At 38.7% G+C, this 16,527-nt stretch overlaps 1 protein-coding gene across 1 annotated transcript; it reads right to left on the bottom strand.

Annotated features, from left to right (window-relative positions):
• Positions 1-11,072: 11,072 nt before the first annotated feature.
• LOC145119423 (uncharacterized) lies at positions 11,073-11,690 on the bottom strand. The gene has a single exon (XM_079055092.1). It carries the CDS (start codon positions 11,688-11,690, stop codon positions 11,073-11,075), a length of 618 nt encoding a protein of 205 aa, XP_078911218.1.
• Positions 11,691-16,527: the final 4,837 nt, after the last annotated feature.

Below are 16,527 nucleotides of genomic sequence, written 5' to 3'. Positions count from 1 at the left end.
TCTCGGTCAATCTCTTCCTGAGTCAAAGGTTTGGCAGTCTAGTTATGATTGAAGGGAGGAGGGACACCCTCATAACCTAGACCCTTTTTCTGGTTATCCTTAAATTTCATACTATGTTCCATCATGGACGCAACTACCTTACTTGATACATCGAATTTCTTAAATGTAAATTCGGCATCATTATATTTAGCTTTCAATGCATCAAGTTCGGCAGTTACAGCAGCAAGTTTTTTCTTAATGTGATCGTAATTTTCACACTTGTTGCTGTAATCTTCTTGCAGTTTTCGGAAATCCTTGGTTTTGGTCTCTAATTGAGCTTTCAGAGGTTTCTGACCTTTCCTAAGGGTATAGCCTTCGTATTTGAGGTCCTCATTTTCCCTTTTTACCAAATCAATTTGTTCGCGAAGAAATTTAATTGTAGTTTCACAAGATGGAGTACATGAAACTTCATTTACCGGAATGGATGAGGAACTCATTTTTATAAAAATATGCCCTTTGACTAAAAACTCAAAAGTCAACCCTAAAAGTCAAATTTAAAAAGTCAAACTTCAAAGTCAAACTTCAAAGTCAAACCGAAAAGCTAAATTTGAAAATTTTAAAGTCAAACGAGAAAGTCAAAATTTAATGTCAAAGGTCAAACTTTAAAGTCAAAGTCAAAATTAAAAGTTAAAAATAAAAAAATTGATTTTGGGGTTAAAAATGTCAAAAATGCGAAAAAGGAACCGAGAAAGCGAGTCTTTAAGAATTAAAAACGGAAGTAATGGAACAACACGGAAGCTAGAGGAGTTGGTAAGGCGTGTGGCTGAGTTGGGAGGAGACCCGGGTTCGATCCCCGACACCCTTAATTTCGATTCCTATTTTTTATTGGAAGCGCACTGCGAGGACGAAAGTTGCTGAATAGGTGCGAGGTGCGATTACGACTACTGCTGCTGAAAGAGGCCGAACCAAAAACCGAGAACGAGGTGCGAACCGGAAACGCTGACCGTACACGTGCGAGGCTGACCGTACACCGAACCGTACACGTGCGAGATTGACCGTAAACCGAAGACCGCAAACCGAGGTGGTAAACTCCGAGGACCGTAAACCTCGAAACGTAAACTCTGCTTCAGATGCGAAGAAAAACGACATTTTTCACCATTTTTGCTCCAAAACTCGATCAAAAACTCATTTTTATCAAAAACACGAAGAACAAACCCCCCTTATTTTGCCAAGATCTATCCAAAAACACAAAAAAAATCCTTCCAAAATAAGATCAAATAAGCTCCAGATCTGACAAAATTGATTGATACAACCAAGCTCTGATACCAATTGTAAGTCCCCAATCTGCTTGTGTATCAATCAGATCCGTTTGATGGTGCGGAATCCCAATCAAACGGATGATGCCAGATCAAATGAAGAAGAAGGAGAAGAAGAATAACTTGAATCTATGATGTATTGAAGATATGAATGAAGATCCTTACAATAGATTCACACACACTCTCTTCTTCTCTCTTGTTTCTCTCTCTAGAACACCTTGGAATACACACACTTAACCTCCCCTCCACTCATGCATTTTTTTTACCAATCCTCACCCCTTACACCTATATTTATAGGAAGACAGACCGTAAACCTGATTACGGTCACGCAGACCGTAAACAGGTTTACGGTCACAACAGACCGTAAACACCCTGACCGTAAACGAAACCGTAAACACTGAAAAATACATTTTCTTAGAAAAGTAAAGTATAAACCATAATTTTGACCCAACAGAAACCCATTAGAATTCGTCCAAGGCCTCTAAAGGAGGAGTCCATGGGCTGCTTTGGGCCTAAGCAGTCAGATTAGGGTTTCCTAATTCAAAACCCTAATAGCCTCACATATTTAAAGACCCCTAGGGCACCAAAAACGTGGCTAAGCATTCCTTAGGGTTCTTGGACGTTTTTTGGTGCCTCCTTCTCTTCTCTTAAGTCATCCTCTTGCTCTTGGTGTTTGTGAGCCATTAGAGGTGTGACACTTGTGACACTAAGCTTTCAGAAGCCAATTACAAGAAGGAATAGATTGTTATTACTACATAACAATCAAAGGTAGGATCTAAACCCTATTCTTATGTTAATATCGATTATCACATGCTAGATCTAGGGTTTATGGCTTTGGATGATTATTGCATGTTCATTAGACAAACTAGATCCAAAGCTTTAGGGTTTGCATGTACACCATAGGAATGATGTAGTGCTCAAAACCCATCAGAAAGGACAACGTATTTCGTTCAAATCATAACATGCACCAACTTGGGACTTTTAGGATAAGAAATGGTTTCATAAAGATAATATGGCAAGATCTACATCATACAAGTATAAAGGTTCGATCCTTTTACCTCCTGGAGCTTATAGAGCACAAAGCAACCTCAGATCTATAACCTTGGCTTCCTTCGCCAACTTCTTGATGCAATACCTTCTTCTCCAAGTACTGCAAATACGCACTTTTAGCTCACACACTCAAGAAAGGGGTTAGGGTTTGGGGAAAATGGCTCAAATCTATGGAGGGTTTTGAGCTCATAATGATGTTTATATAGGGTTTGGGGAAAATGGCTGAGGTGATGGAGGGTTTATAGCACCCAAACCCTAAATATTAGGGTTTCCATCTGACGTAAGTACGCTCAGCGTACACTAGTGTACGCCCAACATACTAGGGCACGCCTAGTACGCTGAGCGTACCTTATGTACGCTTAGCATACTCTTCTTGGCCTCAAAGTTGCAACTTTAGCCCTTAAGCTTCTCATGGGTTGACTCTTCCAACCCCAGGGACTACAAATGACAAACTAATAAAAAAGAGGGGGTTCGGAAATACGTGAAAATCTCGGGATGTTACAACTTGATAAATATGGTATCCCATTTTATCTATGTCCATGGGTTATAAGTCCATGGTAGCAACGTGATTCACTAGACCGCCTAGCATAGTCAAGTGTTGTCATCTACACTAGTCGATGACCCATACATATTTATAGTTGTTTGATATGGACAAACCATTTCTGTTCATCCAAGAAAGAGGAGAAATACTCTATTCTGATCTCACAAACCGTGCCCCGGTCATGAGACCTAATCGTTATTTAACCTAATTTCAACTAAGAGTTCTTTAAAAGTCTCATAATTATCTTAAGGAAAGACCGATATTTAAAGGCAATCGATTTCCAATACGGCTTCTAATTCAACAGTATTATCATAATTATATAGATAACATATAGCATAGATAATAAATGCAAGTGATTTATTGTCTCATAAAAAGAATACTTTTATTTTAGATTATGGTCTTGATAGGTACTACACACTCACCTAACAAAGTGTCTGGTGATTGATGAATCAGGCAAAGCTTCGCCTTACACCTTTTCCAAAAGACCTAGATGTATATAACACTAAGTATTAGTCTAATATCGTACTTCATGGAACTATTATCCTATAGGTTTAGATTCCTCAATAATTGATGCAACGTACAAAAACAAACAAAGATAAACAAGAATCTACATGTTGATTCTAAAAGAATAACCATGACAATCTCTTCAAAGCCACGTTGATTCTGCGAATACTGTGGGATTAGCTTCAAAATATGGGTTAACACGCACATAATTTTTGGAGAAAATTGAAAGTTTATAAAGTTAATGATCGACCGTGAAAATTACATCAATAACAGTTAAATAAGAAGCGAAAATTAAAACGAAACCCTAAAGGTCCATGGGCCAAATACAAACCCAAAAACAAAAACAAAAAATTAAGGAAAAATAACAAAATTGTTTATAACTCCATTTAGAAAATGATTTCTAGACTTCAAAAAGGGTATGTCCCCTTCGGATACTTTTCTTGATGTGATCCTCGTTCCAAGATTCGATTTGACTGGGCGTCGGCCCAAAATGGAGTCCTGTAGCAAAAGTTATGGCCATTTCAGTGAAGCCCCTTTAGTCACATGATCGTGGGCCTCTAGGAACGCAAGGGTCCGATCCTCCACACTAGGGCCCACATCAATAAAACCAAAGTCTACTTCAAGATCTAAATAAGAAATTACTAGGTAGGATCATATCGGAGGCAGGGTCCATTTGGTATACAAAGTATACTGTTTGGAAATCCCACTTTAAACACCTCACTAAATCCAGCCTAGACATTACTCCCGTAAGTAGATCAGTCAATATAACGAGTTGGAATTACTAATGAATCTTAATTATAGATTCATAATAACGAATATGACTATAATTAAAAGTTACACTTAACATAAACTAAGTTTAGCTTAACTTATATGGGTTCCTGACGAAAACCAAAATCTAGATAGGCAGAATACTGACTCGAAATCTCCTACTCGGAGGCTACTACTCAAATGAGTACTCAAGGGCATTATAGGGCTTCGTTGTAGGCTAGAATGAAGGAAAAATGGTATATGCTGAGTATTTTCAAAGCAAATTCGATAGAATAGTGTGAGGACTGAAGACGGAAATGAGCTGCTATTTATAGTCGGATTTGGAGTTGTGCGCGCCATGCACCATCGAGGCGCGCCACGCTCATGGTCGGAACATAGTGACTATTGTATTAGGTGTCTAAGCTCATAACTATAATTGGTTTGTACTTGAATTGATAGTGGCATGGTCCGTTTGGGCTGCCTTCACACTTGCAACTAGACATGAAGATTAATGCAGAAAGATGAAGAATTTATTTGATTATTAATTGGAATATATGATTTATTAATATGTTATGAAAATAATATATTAATTAGTAATCATGTTGTTAATTAATATGTAATCAGAAATTAATTTGGAATTAATTTTCGGATTAAAGGAATTAATTAAAAGTGCAGCGACTAAAAGGAAAATTGTTCAATAGTTGAGAAAAAGAGTTTAGAACCTTCCCAGGGAAGGTGGTGGACGAAATTGCATGGTATATGTAAGATTATTCTTGAATTTCTAGAATATCTTATCATATATGGATAATCAAAGAAGGTGGATAATTACCTTATTTGAAATTAGGGTTATCCATAACATCCTTGGTGCACTATATAAAGGGTCCTAAACCTTAAGAACTTCGAACAAACTCTTTAGAAGAAGCAGAACACGAAAATTTGATCTCCTCCTCTCTCATATCATGCTCTTACATTGTGTGTTTGTGAGCCATTAGAGGTGTTACACTTGTGACACTAAGTTCTTAAACTTCAAGATCTACAAGGGAATCATTGTTATTACAATATAGCAATCAAGGTATGTAACCTAACCCTAGTTCTATATAGATTTTGAAAATTGTAGAAACTTCCTAGGGTTTCTCCTTTTGTGTTCAAGTTTGCATGTTCAATTAGAGAAAACCTAGATCCAAAGCATTAGGCTTGCATTCACACATAGGAATTGTTGTTATGCTCAAAACCCATCAGTGACATGCCGAAATGATGGCCTGACATGTGGCGAAAAGTGGGTGGGGTTGTGTGGTCTTGTCGGGTGCGCCGTGCTCCTGACGCACACGTGTACCGTTTTTTGGATTTTCAAAATTATGAATCTTCTTTATAGGAACTCCGTTTTTGACGTTCTTTATATCCCTAGAAATCTCTCGATGAGATCTACAACTTTTGTTTAGACTCCATAGACAATTTTTGAATTTATATTTTTCATATAGGCTTAGACTATTAAAGCCGTATAAAAAACATAACTCATCCTGTGTGCGTTTTCTGTGACATCCATAAAAATCATGCCAATTTGAAACTTTTTACAACATTTAAAACCAATAATTATTACAAATTTGTTTTCAAAATAGTTTAAACATCAGACTATCCCCAGAATCAAATCGTAAAAATATAAGGAGGTGTACGATCACCCCTTCGCCTTCCCGCGATTATCAGAAGTACCTGAAACATAATCAACAACTGTAAGCCCGAAGCTTAGTGAGTTCCCCGAAAATATCAACGCCATACACATATAACCATACCATATAAACAAACAGCATGCACACTGAGCCATCAGTCTGACTGGACCGCCTTACAGGCCATCAGCCTATCTGGACCACTCTCCGAGCCATTGGCACGTCTGGACTGCCTCTCAGGGCCTTCAGCCTATCCAGACCACTCGTTGGGCCTTCGGCCTGACTAGTATGCCTGAACTGGGTCTGCAGTCTATACAGTCCGCCCTGGGTATCTTGGCCTACAACACAAAGCAGGACCTGCCTCAACCCAATCCCCGAAACCAACAAACATGTGCACATAAATATCATACTCTAGCTAGCATGTACAGATAGTCATACAGATCTAACAGATCACTAACATGGCAAGCATCCCATAACCATGATACCGATCTAACCGATCACTAACGTAGCAACCATCCTATAACCAGGATACAAATCATAAAGGGTCGGCCTTGGTACCGTAGACCCTATTCATATAGTGAGAAGAACTCACCTCACAAGTAGTGCAGAATTGGACTGAAAGTCTCCGACCGCTGTCTCACTGAAAATCTTGAACTATCCAAAATAACGAATACTAAGTCAATAATTGGGATCTCAATATTGCCCAAGGGTCCCGTATAGAGTAATTTTCTACTATTTCCTTTTCTCTAATTTGGGCCAAGGCCCAATGCCAAATCCATGATCTTAAAAGTCCATATATCCAAAGCCCATTAATGGCCCAATTTTTCCCAATTGGGCCCAACTACCTAATTGGGCCTTATTCTAGGATCCATTACCAAAATTGGCCTAAAACCAAATTATTCAGAATGTCCAGCAAGGCCCAAGTCCAACTAGTCCAAAGGCGGCCCAATCCCGAAGCCCAATTCGTCAATAGCCCAACAGAGGGTGTACACGGGGAGTACTCCTTCTAGTACGTTGGGCGTACTCCGCCGTGCATTGACCACCATCGGGGTGGTTGACTCAGTATGATGGGCGTACAGATCTTACGCAGGGCATACGCAAGTTTTACCAAAACTCTAATAACTACTTAATGGCTTAAGCACTTAAGCCCAAATTCCAGATCCATCGACCAAATGTGTCTTAGAACCATAAAGTCTTGAACTTTAAGACTTTGGACGTCAAAAAAGCTCTTAATACATGGTCTTAACCCATTAAGACCTTTCTACTACACGCATGGGACATATTAAGCCATTGGGACATCATTTTTATCACTTAGGACCCTTTCTAGGGTCTGAAAGGACAGCTTATTACGTTCAAACCATAACATTCACCAACTTGGGACTTTTGGAACTAGAAATGGTTTCATAAAGCTACTAAGGCTAGATCTATATCATACACACATAAAGGGTGGAGCTTTTTTACCTTCTGGAGCTTCTAGAGCACAAAGAAACTTTAGATCTACAGGCTTGTCCTCCTTCTCCAACTTCTTGATGCAACACCTTCTTCTCCAACTACTCAAAACACACTCTTTTAGCTCAAACACTCAAGAAAGAGGTTAGGTTTTGGGGAAAACGGCTCAAATCTATGGAGGCTGAGGTGATGGAGGGTTTTGAGCTCATAAGGACGTTTATATAGCACCCAAACCCTAAATATTAGGGTTTCCATCTGAAGTGAGTACGCCCAGCATACACAAGTGTACGCCGAGCGTACTAGGGCGCGCCTAGTACGCTCAACGTACCTTATGTACGCTTAGCGTACTCTCTTGATCCCAAAGTTGCAACTTTAGTCCTTAGGCTTTTAATGGCTTCACTCCTCCAACTCCAGGGACTACAAATGACAAAATTCAAGTTCAAGGGAGGAATTTGAAGTGACCTGAAAGATGGGGTCTTACATTTTCAAAAGACTTTATATCGTGACCTCCTATTAATGAGATTTTCAACTCTCATTTAGGTTATTTTGGCTAAAAGTTGACCAATCCAAAATTCGATTTTTGAGCTAAATAGTGTTATGCCGAATCTTAGAAAAATCATAACTTCTTCTATATGCACGCTGTCGGTTTAACGATTACTATGACTTTCATTTAGATCACTTAAGCTAAATGTAATTTATCAAAAAATTACTTTTTACGATACGCAAAGCCGTAGCGGTTTAATCGCGAAACTTCGAAGAAGCATAACTTCTTCATATGAAGTCAGATTTAAACGCTCCTTATATCTCTGGACTCCTTATAACATATACTACACCTAGGTTAATATTATTTGTCCAAAGTCATCTTTTATCTTCGACGCGTATTTCAATTTAATTTATTTTATTATTAAATACACATAATATCCTATAAAAAAAATATGCGTATACATATATGAATAATCCTGCCTTATTCATTCATATAAAGATTACAATGGTTGACTAAAGTGATGACAGACTATGACTAATCTAGAGGGAAACGTGGGTGTTACAATTATCTCACCCTTAGGATGATTTCATCCTCATAATAATGCAGCAGCAAACATATGAGGATAACGACTTTTCATTTCGCTTTCTGTTTCCCAGGTGGGGTTCGGCCCTGTTGTGTGTTTCCATCGCACCAGCACCAAGTCAATCATCTTGTGTCTCAATTTCTTCCTCTTACGGTCAACGATTTCTTCCGGCTCTTCAACCATGCTTTTATCTTCATCAATCCTTAACTCTAAACGTGGGAGCATATCAACCTTTTCTCCTGAGTACTTCCTTAAATAAAAAACATGAAAGGTATTATGGATACCTTGCATTTCGTCGGGCAGTTCAAGCTTGTATGCTTAATTCCCTATCCTTTGAAGTACTTTGAACAGTCCTATAAAATGAGGACTCAAATTCCCATGCTTTCCAAATCTAATATGTCCCTTCCATGGTGAGGCTTTAAGTAACACTTGATCACCAACAACAAATGTTATTGGTCGTCGCTTCTTATCTACATAGCTTTACTGACGAATTTGAGCAACTAACATCCTTTACCTGATCACTTTTAACTTCTCTGTGGTCTTATGTACTAACTCAGGACCCGCAAAGTGTTTCTCTCCCGCTTCCAACCAATGCGATGGTGTACGGCATTTCCTTCCGTACAGTGCTTCATAAGGAGGCATATATATGCTTGAGTGATAACTATTGTTGTAGGCAAATTCGGCTGGTGATAGGTGCTCATCCTAGATACCAGGAAACTCTAAGGCACATGGCCGTAACTTATCGTCCAAAGTTTGGATAGTTCTCTCACAATGTCTGTTTGTTTGTGGATGATATGAAGTACTTAAGCACAACTTCGTGCCCATTGCTTCCTACAAACTCTTCCAGAATCTGGAAGTGAATCGACTGTCCCTATCTGACATGATTGATAAGGGTACTCAATGTATCCAGATGATTTCCTCTACATAGGTCTCAACCAACTTCTCCATAGACCAATTCTCTCGTGCGGCTATGAAATGCGCACTCTTCGAGAGTCTGTCTACTACAACCTAGATCATGTCATGACCTCTCTTTGTCTTTGGAAAATTTGTTATAAAATCCATGGTAACATCATCCCACTTCCATATGGCTTTCGTTAAGGGTTACAAATCCCCGTATGTCTTCTGATGTTGTTCCTTTACTCTTGCACAAGTTATGCTTTCTGCTATGTAAGCTGCCACATCGACCTTCATTGTTGGCCACCAGTAATAGGGGTTTAAGTCCAAGTACATTTTGGTGATGCCTAGGTATATAGAATACATGGTCTTATGAGATTCTTCTAGAAGAAGATCTCGTATACCACCCAACTTAGGCACCCAAATGCGATTCTTAAACACCTTCAACCCTTGCTTATCTTCTTCGAACACAAATGTTCTTGCCTACACGTTCTTCCTTCTTATCACCTTCTGCCAGAGCCCTTGTATGAGCTTCCTTGATCTTTTCCACAATTGTTATGATCACTTCAATCTTCAAGGATCTAACTATTTTCCCTTCCGAAATCACCTTTCTACATAAGGCATCGGCTACGATATTTGCTTTACTTGGGTGGTAAAATATCTCGCAATCGTAGTCCTTAAGTAGCTCCATCCATCGCCTTTGAATCATGTTCAATTCTTTCTGAGAAAAGGGATATTGAAGGCTTTTATGATCAGTATATAGTTTTCATTTGGTTCCATAAAGATAATGTCTCCATATCTTTAAGAAAAAAACCATTGTTGGAAGCTCTAGATCATGAGTCGGATAAGTCTGCTAGTGGGGTTTCAATTTTCTCGAGGCGTAAGCTACTACTTTGTCTCTTTGGGTAAGGACACATCCCAATTCAATCTTAGAAGCGTCACTGAAAACTGTAAAATCATCAATTCCTTATGGCAGTACGAGGATTTGTGCTTCACACAAGCTTTTCTTCAATTCACCAAATGCTATTTCTTGCTTCTCGCTCCAAGTATAGGTAACTCCCTTTTTGGTCAAGGCTGTCAATGGAGCTGCTATAGAAGATAAATTTAGGATGAATCTTCGATAGTAACCCGCCAATCCCAGAAAACTACGAATTTCAGTGGGACTCTTTTGCGTCTCCCATTTCATCACCGCTTCTATCTTTGTTGTGTCAACCATAACAACTTCCTATTTAAATATATGACCCAAGAATTGAATCTCCCATATCCAAAAGTCACATTTGGAGAACTTTGCATAAAGCTTCTCCCTCTTAAGAACTTCCAGTACTTCTCAAAGATGCTTACCATGATCTTGATTGTTCTTGGAGTAAATCAAGATATTGTTAATGAACACTATTACTGATTTACCTAGAAAAGGTTTAAAAACTTGATGCATCAAATCCATGAATGTCGTTGGAGCATTTGTCAGCCCGAATGACATAACAAGTAATTCATAGTGTCCATACCTTGTTCTAAAGGGTGTCTTCTCAATATCTTGCTCCTTAATCTTCAACTGTTCATATCCTGGCCTGAGATCAATTTTGGAGAAAATGGTTTCTCCCCGCAATTGATCGAACAAGTCATTTATCCTAGGTAAAGGGTACCTATTCTTGATTGTATATTTGTTTAACTCTCAATAATCAATGCACATTCTCATAACTGTCCTTCTTCTTTACAAACAATATTGGAGCTCCCAAAGTGATGAACCAGGTCATATAAAACCTTTGTGCAATAACTCATGGAGTTGTGTCATTGAGCCGATTCTGAATTCTACTTATATCTATGGTGGTAATCCTAGTAATTCATCCAGAAATACTTCAGGAAAATCTTACACCACAAGTATATCAAGATTTGCCTTCTTTTCCTTCTTCGTATCTATCACATATGCTAAAAATGTTGTGCATCCCTTGACTACACATTTTCTAGCTTTCATCATCATGATGATTCCAGAATTTACTCTACTCTTATCTTCGTAAACCACGGATGGATCTCTTCCAGGGGGATTAATAAGTACCATATTCCTTCCACATAGGATGTCTGAAAAGTTTTCTCCCAACCAATCCATGCCGAGAATTACGTCGAACTCACTCAAATCAAAAGGAAAAAGCTCTCGAAGAAATTTGTTTCCGTTAAGGTCAATGGTTATGGCCTCTAACCTATTGCTAACAGATACATTCCTACCACCAGCTACTTCTACAAAGATAGGGGTACTTAGCCTAAGTGGTGATAATATACATTTCCTACCAAATTCATGCGAGATAAATGAATGATCTGCTCCATAATCAAATAATATCTTTGTAGGAATTTGATTAACTAAGAATGTACCTAAAGCAACATCAGTCTCTTCCTTTGCTTCCTTAAGGGTCATTTGGTAGCTTCGACCCTTGGAATTTGGTGGCATGATCCTTGGGATTGGTTTCTCAACCTTCGGGTACTCCACCTTCATGTGCCCCTCCTCCCCAAAATTGAAACAAACTTTTACTTCTATTGGGAAATTCATAGAAATATGCTTTGGCTTCTTGCACTTGAAGCAGACAACACAATCTCCAAAGTGCTTCTTCTTGAACTGGTCGCACCACTTCCCTTCTTAGCTGCTCCCAGACTTGTTGCTTGACTTTTAAAACTTCTTCTTCTTCTTGCTGCTGTTGTTGTTGTTGTTGCTTCCTTCAACTTTCCTACATTCACCGACTTCCTCTCTGCCGATAGTCCTTTTCTTAATCATCCCTTCTATAGATTTTGCAGCCCAGACGACCCCATGAAAAGTAGGTGCGTGCTTAACCGGCACCATATACTCCCATGTAAATCCCTTTGCATACCTATAAATCTTAGTCAACTAATCAGGGAAAGCATTGGTGTACTCATCAACCAAAATGCTTCCCTTCTTTAAAGCTAGGAATTGATTCTCCAATTCCAGCATGCTCTCAACCGAACATAACTTCCTCATAAAGTGGGTTAAGAACTCTTCCCACATTAGCTATAGTAGCTTGTTGGGACTCAACAAATTCCCCAACGTATTCCACCAACGAAGTGTTATTCCCTTAAGCTGCCTCACATCATAGGTGGTTTGAATCTTCCCTGTGCAACCACATGTGATAAAATCCATCTCCATCTCCGAGATCCAGTCCATTACTCCTACGGGATCCACTTCATTACTCCTACGGGATCTTCCTTATACTTGCAATATCCCCTTGATTCATCCTTTATCTGGACCTTTGGTTTCTCCGACCCTTGATAACTTTCCGAGTCATCATTATTTCCTTCTTGAACTGTTTCTGGATGAGAAGGAATTGGTTCGTTGTTCACTTGTTTAACAACTATCGGCTCGTTAATCACAGACGCTCCTCCTCTAGCGTTAGCTAGGTCCTAAGCCAAGAGATCCCTAAACTCACTTCATTGTTGATCGAGCATTTCTTGCATCATCGCTCGAGCTTCATTCATCGGAATTTGAACAAAAACTGCTCTGACGTTCTTAGGTGCTAGACCTCCTTCGTTGTTGACGACTCTTCCGCTCCTAGTGATTTTCATGACTTAGCACATAATTAGCAGTTAAGGCATCTTCCTATAATATTTAATATGTATACTTATATATGTATACACTTAGCACATAATTAGCAGTTAAGGCATCTTCCTATAATATACTAGTGTTAATGTTTAAAGCAATTGAGGCACCTATCATAAAGCATTCTATCACACACCTCATCGATTTATACTTAGTGTTAACATATCCCTCTAGAAATACATCAAAGATAATGGGACAATTATCTAAAGGACGACCTAGCTAACGGTAGTTACCCGACGTAAGTGTTAGGCCCGGGACCTTGCTCTTGCGGCCTCGTACTTAGGCCCCGACGTTCTAATGCCAAGGCCCATAACAGGCCAAAACAGTACCAACCACTCCCCAAAGCGACAAGTGTAGCGCTCAGAGCGCTTCTCTTTGGTGGTTCTACACCAATAGCAGATAACCACTAATGGTGCATGATTCGCCAATAGGGCACCCCCGCGTCCTCGCGATCATGATAAGACAAAATGTACAGTCGGGGACATGCTCCCTCGATGACAGGTATAAAATAGACCCTTCTTCTCCAGAAGAAGGGATCACCTCTCTCACTATCTCAAATTAAACCCTAAATCTCTCATACAACTACTGACTACACCGTTGGAGTCTCGTTTCGGGACCCTGTCCGGACGACGACTAAAGTCGGCTCTTTCTTTGTCGTCATTCTCAGGCTTAACTCAGGCGAAACCACCACAGATGGCGTTAAGCTCGAAGACATATCACAACACTTAACATCTAATTTTAAGTCTAAAATTATCCTAAATGCCTAGTTCACTTAAACTAATGCTCTGATACCAACTGTGACAACCCCCATTTTTCAGAACCAATTAAAATATTTTCCTTACGTTTTATAAAATTTGAGATGCGGAAATTCCCAAGTAAACTAAATATGTTTTAGATAACAAAAGTTATTTCATTTTATTAAAAACCTCAAGGATTTCATCGTTTATATATCCAAACATACATTACAGTGTAAATATTAAAAGGTCTTGAAACTACTTTTTACAGGCACATCTCATTATTCCACTCAGCATCCTAACTAGATTTCTACAACCTTACATCCGCTACCTGTGATGCATAAAATGAGTGGGTCAGGTTTGGAAAAACCTGGTGAGATGCATGGCGTTTTTAACCCCATAATAATTTAATAATAATAATTAATATCATTCCTGCAAACAACGTTATCAGATAATTTACAAAATCTGACCTAAGACCAACTACTCAACCCTACCGATCCTCACAGATCCTAAGGCAACGATTATCTGGAGGAATCACCCAACCTGATGAATCGTTTGAGCAACTGTTTGACTATACAGGTGGGGGAGTCCATGGCCAATGTAAGTTATATAAAGACAACCAATGTTCAGATATTTGATGAATATGGTGTCCTATTTTCTCTACATCCATGGGTTATAAGTCCATGCTAGCAACGTAATTCACTAGACCGCCTAGAATAGTCAAGTGGTGTCATCTACTATGGTCGATGACCTAGAAATACTTGGTAGTTATCTAATCTGGACCCACCATTTTTGGTCATCCAAGAAAGAGGAGAAACACTCAACTTTGATCTCACACACCCTACCCTATTCATGAGACCTAATCGATATTTAGACTAATTTCAACTAATAATTCTTTAAAAGTCTTATTGTTATCCTAAGGCAAGACTTATATTTAAAGGCAATCGATTTCCAATACGGTTTCTAATTCAATAGTATTATCCTAATTATACAAATAACATATAGCACAGATGATACAGGCAAGCAATTTATTGTCTCATATAAATAATACTTTTATTTTAGATTATGGTCTTGATAGTAACTACGCGCTCACCTGACAAAGTTTGGTGAGTGGTGAATCGGGCAGAGCTACTCCTTACACCTTTTCCAAAAGACCTAGTTGTATATAACGCTAAGTATTAGTCTAATTTCGTAGTTCATGGAATAACCAGGTATATCGGAGGTAGGGTCCGTTTAGTATATAGAGTATACTGTTTGGAAATCCCACTTTAAACACCTCACTAAATCCAGCCTAGACATTACTCCCGTAAGTAGATCAATTAGTATAACAACTTGGAATTACTGATAAATCTTAATTATAGATTCATAATAATGACTATAACTATAATTAAAAGTTACACTTAACATAAACTAAGTGTAGCTTAACTTACAGGGGTTCTAGATGAAAACAGGAATCCAAACAGGCAGAATACTGACTTGGGATCTCCTACTCGAAGGCTACTACTCAGATGAGTACTCAGGGGTATCGTAGGGCTTAACCGTAGGCTAGAATAAAGGGAAAATGGGCTAAATGTCGAGTATTTTTAGAGTAAGGTCGATAGAATAGTATGAGGAATGAAGATGGAAATGAACTGCTATTTATATTGGGGTTAGGATCTGTGCGTGCCGTGCACCATGGAGTCACATAGTTCTCCTGGTTGGAACTTAGTGATGTGGCGAAATGTCGGCTTGACTCGTGGCGAATAGTGGGTGGGGTTGCGTGGTCTTGTCGGGTGCGCCGCGCTCCTGACACGCACGCGTAACGTTTTTCATATTTTCAAAATTGTGTATCTTATTCATACGAACTTCATTTTTGACGTTCTTTATATCACCGGAAAGCACTCGACGATATGTATAATTTTCGTTTAGACTCCGTCAACTAATTTTGAATTTATATTTTTCACACATGCTTAGACTCTTAAAACCCGTATGAAAAGTATAACTCTCTCATCCGGTGTCCGTTTTTGACAGACTTTATTTCGTTGAACTCCTGTTAAGGAGATCTTCAAATCTTGTTTAGATTATTTTGGCTAAAAGTCGAACGATCTAAAATTCAATTTTTGAGGTGAATACTATTATGTCGATTCTTAGAAAAATCATAACTTCCTCTCAGGAAGTCAGATTTGGACGCTCTCTATATACACGCTCTCGGTTTAACGATTTCTATGACTTTCGTTTAGACCACTTAGGCTAAAAAGTAATTTATCAAAATTTACTTTTTACGATACGAAAAGTCATACCGGTTTAATAGCGAAACTTCGAAGAAGCATAACTTCTTCATATGAACTCGGATTTGAACGCTCCTTATATCTCTGAAATCCTTATAACATATACGAAAACTATGTTAAGATTATTTTTCCTAAGTAATATTTTATCTTCGACGCGTATTTTAATTTTATTTATTTTATTATTAAACACACATAATATCCTATAAAACACGTAAGCATATAAATATATGATTAATCCTTTCTTATTCATTCATATAAAGATTACAATGGTTGACCAAAGTGATTACAAACTATGACTAATCTACCACGAAACGCGGGCTTTACAATTATCTCCCCCTTAGGATGATTCTGTCGTCGGAATCATGCCACAACAAATAGATGAGGATAGCAACTTTTCATTTTGCTTTCTGTTTCTCAAGTGAGGTTCGGCCATGTCGTGTGTTTCCATCGCACTAGCACCAAATCAATCATCTTGTGTCGTAATTTCTTCCTGTTACGGTCAATGATTAGTTCAGGCTCTTCAACCAGCCGTTTATCTTCATCGATCCTTAACTCCAAAAGTTGGAGCATATCAATTCTTCCCCCGAGTACTTCCTCGAATAACAAACGTGAAAGGTATTATGGATACCTTGCAGTTCGTCGGGCAATTCAATCTTGTATGCTTGATTCCTTATCCTTTGAAGTACTTTAAATGGTCCTATAATACGAGGACTCAACTTCATA

Source organism: Lactuca virosa, chromosome 1, assembly GCF_052849685.1.
Source record: "Lactuca virosa cultivar CGN04683 chromosome 1, Lactuca_virosa_CGN04683_v6, whole genome shotgun sequence".
Classification (NCBI taxonomy): domain Eukaryota; kingdom Viridiplantae; phylum Streptophyta; class Magnoliopsida; order Asterales; family Asteraceae; genus Lactuca; species Lactuca virosa.
This window is presented reverse-complemented; position numbering and strand designations above follow the sequence as displayed.